Raw genomic sequence first — 9,969 nt, forward strand, 5'->3', positions numbered from 1 at the left:
GAATCGTAGAGTTGGAAGGGACCATGAGAGTTATGTAGTCCAACCCCCTGCAATGCAGGAATTTCAGCTAAAGCATCCAGGACAGATGACCATCCCACCTCTGCCTAAAAAACGATATCGTTGCTCTGTGTAAACTTCCAGAGGGATGGCATTGTGCAGTAAAACAACAACAACGATGAATAGTCTTGTATTATCTTAGGAACAATCCTGGGATAGCCCAATTGGTAGAGCATAAGACTCTTAATCTCAGGGTCATTTGAGCCCTATGATGGGTGAAAGTTGCCTGTACTGCAGGGGGGTTGGACTAGATGACCCCCGGGCTCCCTTCCAGCTCAGGAAATCTATGGGGGCATGGGCGTAGCTAGGATTTATTTATTTTTTCCATTTCCATTTTTTTATTTTATTTTTTATAACATTTTTATTTTATTTTATTCACATAATATACATTCTTTACAACAAACAACTCCAAAATAAGCAGACAACTCCCAAATAAAATCATATGTAACAAAACCGTAAGTCTCATGTTTTCATTTACACTGATCTCCTCTCCGATACCTTTACTTGATATTTCTTGCTGCATTCTGTTTTCCTTATAGAATCTTTACAAAAAATTAAATTTCTTAAATACTGTACCAATCTTTAACAATTTCAATTAATCCCTTCACCATAGCTGTCAACGTTTTCCCTTTTTAAAGGGAAATTCCCTTATTCCGAATAGGATTCCTCGCAAGAAAAGGGAAAAGTTGACAGCTATGCCCTTCACCTCCCTCCCCCACAGCCCAGTATTTTTTGGGTGGTGGGGGAGTTGTTGAGGTTTTTTGGGGGAGATCACCAGTAAAAATCTCTCCAAAAGAGGACATTACGGGCGGGGGGCAGGCTTCTGCTGGAGAGGGGGCAGAACAGCAGTTAATTGAGTCTTTTTAATGTTTTTAAATAGTTTTTGAGTATTTAGGAGGGGCAGCTGTCCCCCCCCGGCTACGCCCATGGGAGCAGCCAGGGTCCACTCCCAGCCCCTAGACCGCCTCCTCTTAATGGCAACCCAGTTCTCTCGAAACCCACAACGGCAAACTACGCATGCGCTCCGAGCTTGCAGAACATCCGGCTATCCAGAAAGAGGATCGCGGGGACCCTGTCTCCATGGCGACGGTTGGTTGCACAGCGCCCTCTTGCGGCTTGTGACGGAAGTCGGGCGCGAGTGGAAGTAAACTCGCCCTCTTCGCCAGCTAGGCTAAAACGCGGAAGCAAAGGGAATGGTTTTGTTTTTGCTCCTGCTGCTTGGAGCATCGGGTTAGCCTAATCCTGCAGGACAACAACAACAACAACAACAACAACAACAACAACAACAACAAGTTTTCAGTTACAATAATAGCTGCATTGTACAATAATAGCTGTACTGTAATACAGTACAATTATTAATACCGATCATTCAGATGCCAAATTATATAATTTAGGTGCCCCCCTGCATGCTAGAATAGATGGTTTGCTGATTTACTTTATTTCTGCATTCCAAAATTTTATTAATTTCAATTACACTCCAGTCTAAATTGCAATTCCTTATACAACAATTGCAATATTAACGACCTCCATTTGTATTGACACATTAAATGATTTATAAACCTACAGGTAAAGCAGTAATAATAATAATAATAATAATAGGTGTACCCCGCCCAACTGATTGGGTGTTACTCCACTTATGGTGCAACTCTTCTATGCTCATAGAGAATAGTGCGCATGTTACGTTTGTCACATGCTGCTCCTGAAAACAACCTCTCTGTGGCTCCCTGCCTGTGCACTGTCTCACCAGAGTCGTGCATGCCCTGGTTATCTCCCGCTTGGACTACTGTAATGCTCAACGTGGGGCTACCTTTGAAGGTGACTCGGAAACTACAACTAATCCAGAATGTCACAGCTAGACTGGCCCTTTCTCATGTACACAGCTCTTAAAAGGTAAAGGGACCCCTGACCATTAAGTTCAGTCGTGACCGACTCTGGGGTTGCGGCGGTCATCTCGCTTTACTGGCCGAGGGAGCTGGTGTACAGCTTCCGGGTCATGTGGCCAGCATGACTAAGCCGCTTCTGGCAAACCAGAGCAGCACACGGAAACGCCGTTTACCTTCGCGCCGGAGCGGTACCTATTTATCTACTTGCACTTTTGATGTGCTTTCGAACTCCTAGGTTGGCAGGAGCAGGGACCGAGCAACGGGAGCTCACCCCGTCACGGGGATTTGAACCACCGACCTTCTAATCGGCAAGTCCTAGGCTCTGTGGTTTAACCCACAGTGCCACCCACGTCCCCACACCAGTAGGGTAACAGTGGTTAATTGGAGACTTCCATGTTTAATCACTGCATGCTATGAAAAGGAGGAGAGAAGAGGTTGCAAGAGCAGGCAAAAGGCTTGTTCATATCTTACTGAGTCAATTTATGATCATCTAAACCCCTCAGCCCTCGCGGGGATTCAAACCACCGACCTTCTGATCAGCAAGTCGTAGGCTCTGTGGTTTAACCCACAGCACCATCTGCTTCCCTACACAGCTCTTACGACATGTTAAAATTTGTCCGTTGACAGTTTGCTTCAAGCTTTGAACTGGTTTGAACATGGCATCAAAATCAAACTAAGTACTGTACACTTTCAGTCCAACGACTTCTGCCTAATGGAATAACTTTTCAGATATTTACACTTCATATAAAATTAGCATCTAAGAAAAACATTTCTTCACCAAATTCAAGTGAAAGAAGCACACTTCATAAGATCTCTATTGATTTAGGACACTGGAAAATTTCACTTTTCTTTCTTTCTGGAAAAGCTACAACTTCAGAATGAATTATGTATTTCAATGGCTGTGGAGAAAAAAAGTTTGTCTCACAAAATGGAAAATATGAAGCTGGCTTTTAAAAATAGTGGAATAGTGCTTTTAAAGGATATGGCAGTCTTCGCTGTTCAAAGCAATAATAATAATAATAATAATAATAATAATAATAATAATAATGAGATGCTTCATGCCCAGGCTGTTTGCAATCTTGTTGAGCCTGGTGGTCTTCAGTACAAAGTAGGAACCAGAAGGTTAGACAGACTATGAGCCTCTCTTTGTGAATGAGAGGATTTAATCTTGTTTTCCACACACTTCCTTGGCACTAGTTACATGAAGTGACAACTTTGTCCTCTCTAATAACCATGCTGCTTGGGGGATGGCAGTGGGGGGTGATGTGGTGTTAATTGTAGGTGCCATGCACCCCAGCATCATAAATGGGGCCTCCAAAGGGGGGGGAAGCTGAAATACAACAGAATAAAACGTTTATTCTGCTGATTTTAAAAAGGGCTTGAGAAGGAAAAGGACTTGTGACATTGACCCTTGCTGGAGCAAGACTCAGTCCCAACTGGGTTTACCAGTTGGAGCGCTGAGAAATTCTGCTTCTCCTGGAAGGGAATTAACTTGCCTGGAAGGTTTAATAGGTCTTTCAACCACAGGGCTGGATTTAGGTTTGATGAGGCTCTAAGCTACTGAAGGTAATGCGGCCCTTTATATGTGATATTTTAGGGAGCAAGATAGCAGGCGGGGCACATTGCTTAAATTACACAACACAAAGCACTGTTGCTGAATCTAAGTTTTATTTTATTTGTTTTTTATCTTATATTTTGGAAATGTACACCCAGTTTTTTTCCTTTAATTTTTTTGGGGGGCCCAAGAGAGTGGGGCCCTAAGCTATAGCTTCTTTAGCTTATACGTAAATCCGGCAATGTCCAACCACAATGAAATTGCAGGCTTATCAGGTCCACAAACAGGCCTGTGAAAATCTGGTACAGTATAGGAAGAATACAGACTCTGTATTCTGTAAGTCAACAGACAGGTTGTTTCTTAAAACACACCTGCTGTTTCAGCCCTCGAGAGAGAAAGCATGAATGTATTATGACTTTTGAGTGCTACAAAGTTAAGTTTGAACTGTGCAGTTCAGCTGCAGAAAGTCTTTCAGCAATGCATTCTGCAATGATCCTTAAAAACCTGCAAAGCAAAGGAGAAAAAAACAAAAACAAAAACCCTTTCCGTGTTTGGAGAAACAACCTTGTGTCTGATATTCCTAAATATTGTACAGCCATGCAGAACCTTCCTCGGGAGTTCCCTGATGTCTGTGTTATGTTGTTGTTTATAAATTACCACAGGAACCACCAGCTGTCGTCATAAAAATTTTATTGGCACTCTGTAAATATTAAATCAGCATGCTAAAATCATGCCATGTGTAGCGGCAGCTGATGCTCTCTTATGGAGGCAGCCTGCAAAAGAAGGGATAGCACTTTGTTCTATAAGCCTCCTACACCAGAAGGATATTTTGCAATGCTAAAGCAGGTTTTGGTCCTTCCATTGCCTTTAAGGCATGATCTGTAAACCAGAATCTCCACCTTTTTTCCTGCCATGCTTTAATATGCATACCTCCACATGAGCTTTTCACTCCAAACATATGCATTTAGCAATATGTGAATCCCCACAATGGGGTGAGCTCCCATTTTGCTTGGTCCCTGCTCCTGCCAACCTAGCAGTTCTAAAGCATGCCAAAGTGCAAGTAGATCAAGAGGTACCACTCCGGCAGGAAGGTAAATGGTGTTTCTATGCGCTGCTCTGGTTCGCCAGAAGCAGCTTAGTCATGCTGGCCACATGACCAGGAAGCTGTATGCCGGCTCCCTTGGCCAATAAAGTGAGATGAGCGCTGCAACCCCAGAGTCGGTCACGACTGGACCTAATGGTCAGGGGTCCCTTTCCCTTTAGAACTATCAAGTGACGAGACACACAATGATACAACTGTACATGTGAATATGTCCTAAGGTTTATTAGAGGTTTATTAGAACACTATCCATGGTGCCAGCTAGCCACTCATGTTACTAGAGTCACATACACATGAATTTAGATGAATAGTTCCTAGGACTGCAGCCTAAATTATTAACATATATGCATTAAAAGAAGCAATACCATCTAGTTACCAACTTTTTCCACAAAGCAAGATCGTATATGCTTTGAAGCTATTAACAGGTAAATCTAATAATGGACAAAATGGTCAATTTTAATATGTTGCTGATAACAAAAAGGGCCTGAATAATTATATTATTAGTATTCTACTTTTATTAACTTGCAAGCAGTGGATCTTTCAGTGTCAATGGCTAAAATAAAAGTTAAATGGCATTGAAAGGGTTTTGTGCTCCTGGGAAGGGCTTCAAAGTTTCAAGGTGTTACAGTTGTCTCCAACTGAACCTCTTCTATCAGCAACCAAAAATAAAAAACCCATGGAACACAGTGTTGATTAAACTTTACTGGCATTGTGAAACTGTGCAGGTATTCGTGGTGATTAATCTGATATTCTAACGCAGAGAAAAAGTGTACTCTAGGGGCTGACAATTAACTTCATTTAAAAAGTCTTAAAGTTAACAGTCTCTGTATAAGATGCACCATTGCAATAATTGGAAACTGTCCTCCTCCCCCACCCCCCAATTAGGAATAGCTCTGAAAATCCTGTAAAATAAAATAGAACACTATGACAAATTAAAAGCAAAGGGAACTTTACAGAAACAGTTACCCTGTGACTACAGTTAACAGTCCCTGGGGTGTATACAAGACCACTGTCCTCTGGCTTGAATTTGTTTTTTCTTCCTTCCTTTTTTTTTTTGGAGCAATATTCCGTTAGCACCTGGGCTCAACTTGCTCTGAATATGGAAGTTGACTCTGAAAATCAGATCCAATTAACACATCCTTGATATAACAGAATACAGTGTTAATTACATGCAGCTGATCATTGCTGGGTTAATTAAACACTCACCCCCAAAAGCTAAGGCACTAATCTAATTAACAATTACTACAGCTGCTGTTTTCCTCTTTATACCTCCTTTCTAAATGGTGCGTATTCACAGTTAGGGCCCAATCCGTCAAGTTCTCAGTATTGAAAATTCCCTTTGATCCGGATGGGATTTTTTTTGGTAATGAAAGGTTAGGAAAACTGAGTTCTGGTTGCTTTATTCAGAGAACTAAGGACATAAGGATAAATGGATTGACAAGGTATTATTGCCCATGAGTGCTCAGAAAGATTTGCATAGAAAGAATCCCCCCTTTTTTCAGTTTGATAATTAATTAGTTGGCTCCATCAGTTAAGAGGCAATCCTGAACACATTCCTGCATTGTTGTGCCCAGAGTGCAGCTGAACTAACTGGGTATATGTGCACCTAATAAATAAACTGAGACATAATTTCGGTCAGAAATCACAATTACAGACATGAAAAACTGTGGTGTGCACCTAAAAACAGGTAAAGGGCACCTATAGTAGTAGCTGATCTTTAATCTCATGTGTGGAGAATCTCTATCTCACTCACTCACTCACTCACTCACTCACTCACTCTCTTACACTTGCACAAACTGTACCAGAGGCTTCTTCAAGATGTTGTGTTGGCATTAAACTGAAGTCCTGGCTATTCTCGCCAGTGATAAAAATCTACTAAGAAAAGTTCGTTTTGAAAGGCTCAGTTTTGTTCATACACATTGGCATGCAGATCTGAGTGCAGAAATCCCATTTTGAGATCTGTTGTTTTCTGAACCTCACACTTGCATTCTTCAACGATCATGACGACCTTGATTACAGGAGCAGCGGTTGTGCAATTCATCTCCAAACGTTCCGTGGAAAACTTGGTGGGCAAGCAGTGCGAGCAAAAGGTGTAAAGGCGATCTTCAAGACCAGGAACGTGAAAAGAGCTGCACCTGCCGAAGCACAAGTTGTTTTGCACCACCAGATCCTCACAGTTCTCATGTGCAATGCTCTGAAAGAAAGCGCACCGCTGTTAAAGCACATTCTATGGCACTTCATTAGACAGCAGATAAATACAAGAAATGGAATCATATGGAATACTTTTGAAATATGAAGGCATTATTCAAAACGTATCTCAGGAGTCTTTAGATCAACACTCTGTAGTGGGCCAGTAATATTATTTCCATATTACAAATAGGGGAGTGAGAAATAGTGGCTTTCCATCTGACTACCAGTGAGTTCACAGCTAAACAGAGATTTGAGCCAGGGCTTGTAAGCACATTTCTCAGGCACTCAACTAGTTTGCTACATCAGCTCCATATAAAACCATTATCTTCATACAGAATTACATTTTTTTAAAAAAAAATTAAGTCACTTTTTATATTTGCTGCTACAATTACTGGGGTGGGTGGGTGGGAATAGGCCCTTTTTCTATTTCAACAGGCATTTTAGGAGAGTTTCTGGTTATATATATATATATATATATATATATATATATAATTTTATCCACTGTATGGTTTTTTATCATTTTTGTGTACACCGCTTAGAAATGTCAAGTATTAAGTGGTATAGAAATAGCTCAGATAAATAAAATGAAAATAAATTCAAGGCAGAAACATACATTCCTGTGCTCTAAAATCTAGCACTGTATATTGTTTTCTGAAACTTCCATCGTATAAAATGGGAATCATGCACCTGAAGCATTGACATGCTTCCAAGTGTTTGTAAATTTTTATAAAAACAAACAAAAACAAACCAAATCTGAAGAAGTGTGCATGCACACGAAAGCTTATACCAATTACAAACTTAGTTGGTCTCTAAGGTGCTACTGGAAGGAATTTTTTTATTTTGTTTCAACTACAGCAGACCAACACGGCTACCTACTTGTAACTAGAACAAATAAACAAACAGGTTATTGCAACGAAACTTTTTAGCCGCCCAAAGCTACAGGCTGTCTCTGGCACAGACACTTATAATGTTTTTTGCTTCTATAAGCAAATTTTGCACTGATAAGACCATGGGCAAATCAGCCCTTGCACTTCTGTAAATCTGGAAAACAATGGCCCGCCTCACAGGGTTACTATGGGTGTGTGTGTGAACCATTTTGCAAATTAAAGTTGCAATGCAAATAGTAGCGTCACTGGATGTTCCTAAGTATATAGAAGGAGAGTTGGGTTAAGTACTGATTTTAAGATTTAACTTTACCTGAGAGAATGGGATGGTGCTGCAGGTCTCCTGATACATTTCATTTGTCTTGATTGGAAGGACAATCACATCAGACCGTGACTTGCTTTTCAACATGAAAAGGTCCCAGAACTTCTTGGCATCTTTCCTGAAGGGCAGTTCTGCTTCCCTTTTCCTGTGAGGGTGGCAAGGAGCGTTTTGCGTTCTCTCTGGAGATGCACTTGTGGAAGAAATTCTGTTTCCCAAATCTTGAGTGGCATGTCTATCTTTATAGGCCAAAAGAAACCTAGGCACCTCTGGGCCATTTTGCCTCTCGCCCTCCATTTCTGCCAAGAGGTGTGTCCCAAACAAACCAGTATCTGCCAGAGTTCCTTCTTGGCCCCTTAGATATTTCACTAGCGTATCTCTGTCTTGAGGCAGGAGGTGTAGAAATCTCCTTTTCTTTTGCAGTACAGCCATTTGCTCTGTTGTTCCAAGCCATGAAAGCAGCATCATCTGGAGCAACAACAAAAACATGACCTTTAAAAAAATTCTGGCGTGCTTTTCCCTTCCTCACTTTCTTGCAGTTTCAAAAAAGGCTGAAGGCAGACTGCTATATTTATACACAGGGCCTGAAGTTTTAGATTCCAGCTGCTCCAAATTGGGGGGGGGGCATGAGGAAGAGATAAAAAAATGGGGACCAAGAAGGTGACACCCATTAACACTCATTAACCCCAGACTCCAGGCCAAGGGCATCTTATCCTTCCTTTTTACTCTTGGAGGATGTGTATTCAAAGTTTGGATCTACAGTAAAATGTGTTTTCCTTGCCAGGGAGTGATTTTAAATGTTTGGACTGATTGTTTAGCTGCTGTCTAGGAACTGTGGAAAAGTTCCCACTTGTGTATTAGCTTCTTTCTGTCCTGCTGAATATCTCAGGAGAGCACAACAAAGGAATGTAGCCGCTCAACACAAGAAAAGGAAGACTGCCACATTTGTAGGTGTAGGTTAAAGCAAGGTTAAATCATCTCTCTGAGCACGATGTGCCTATATTTGTAAAATTCCAATGGCATTTATGGCCAAACAGACAGCTTTTCTCCCCTTTTTACTTCAGGTGCACACACTGTGGTAAATACTGTGGGGAATGCGAGACATTAAATGTGGCATTTAATGCGGCTACGCAGAGAGTGATTTCTGTGACTTTATGAAGTGGTTATCATGTTAAAGAGAACTAATAACATTGTAAAAACATATACTGTATGGAGCAGTCCAGTCACTACTGCTAACAAAAAAAACCCCACAACAACGAAAAACAAACAAACATGGCCAAAGTTCTTCCTGCCCTGCTTTTTATTGTAAGTAGAGATAACACCCCCTTTCCCACCTCAGCACAGTGCTACCTTCAAAATTAGCTATCGTGCTTCTGGGCTAGATGATATTCACGCAGCCGGGTATCATATGCAACCCATGTCTGCAAACGTTTTGCTATGGGCAGATTCATTAGCACATCTAAAGCAGTTTCAAACTATTCTGTGTAGACACACATGCATATCCAGATCAGACCCACAACCCAGATAAAAATCCTGATTGTTGTTGCAACTTCCTGGGAGTTAGGATCAAATCTGTCCTCAGGAGTGCTCCCCCCCAAAAAAAAATGTTTAGGGGTACTCTTATTTTGATTCAAGAAAATCACCATTTTATAGTTCAAATCAGGGAAAATAAATACAGTAAATAGATAAAAGGACAAAGATTCACAATATGTTTAGGGGTATGCGTCCCCCTGCGTCTCCCCAGAAAAACAACAGCACTAGTCCTTAGATATAAACTTTCTAGGTAGCTTTAAATCTTACCCAGCAGGAAAGCACAGAAATCTCTCCCCGCACCCCAAAAAACCCCTCTTTATTGTTAAATTTATACAGTGGAATTTTACTTGGGAGGGTAATGAATGTGTCTGAAAATAATAGTGTATGTTTTTTGAGGGAGAGAGAGAGAGCTGTTCGATGACACTAAGCAAATCACCCTCTGCACTGCA

General features: G+C 41.2%; 1 protein-coding gene across 1 annotated transcript; it reads right to left on the reverse strand.

Moving 5' to 3' along the window:
- Positions 1-5,660: 5,660 nt before the first annotated feature.
- Positions 5,661-8,477, reverse strand: CER1 (cerberus 1, DAN family BMP antagonist). The gene is made up of 2 exons (XM_080988439.1): positions 7,982-8,477; positions 5,661-6,788 (listed from the first exon to the last, which is right to left on the reverse strand). The coding sequence occupies exons 1-2, from the start codon at positions 8,474-8,476 to the stop codon at positions 6,495-6,497; spliced, it is 789 nt and encodes a 262-aa protein (XP_080844565.1). The 5' UTR covers position 8,477; the 3' UTR covers positions 5,661-6,494.
- Between the last annotated feature and the right edge of the window lie 1,492 nt (positions 8,478-9,969).

The sequence above is a fragment of the Podarcis pityusensis genome, assembly GCF_964106645.2.
Source record: "Podarcis pityusensis genome assembly, chromosome: 17".
Taxonomy (NCBI): domain Eukaryota; kingdom Metazoa; phylum Chordata; class Lepidosauria; order Squamata; family Lacertidae; genus Podarcis; species Podarcis pityusensis.

Bases quoted from the DNA above. Each gene is read 5' to 3' on its own strand.
- CER1 (XM_080988439.1), bottom strand. From the start codon at position 8,476: ATGTTTTTGTTGTTGCTCCAGATGATGCTGCTTTCATGGCTTGGAACA. The intron at 6,789-7,981 runs GTAAAGTTAAAT...GCTTTCTTTCAG, and splicing joins GCACCATCCCATTCTCTCAG to AGCATTGCACATGAGAACTG.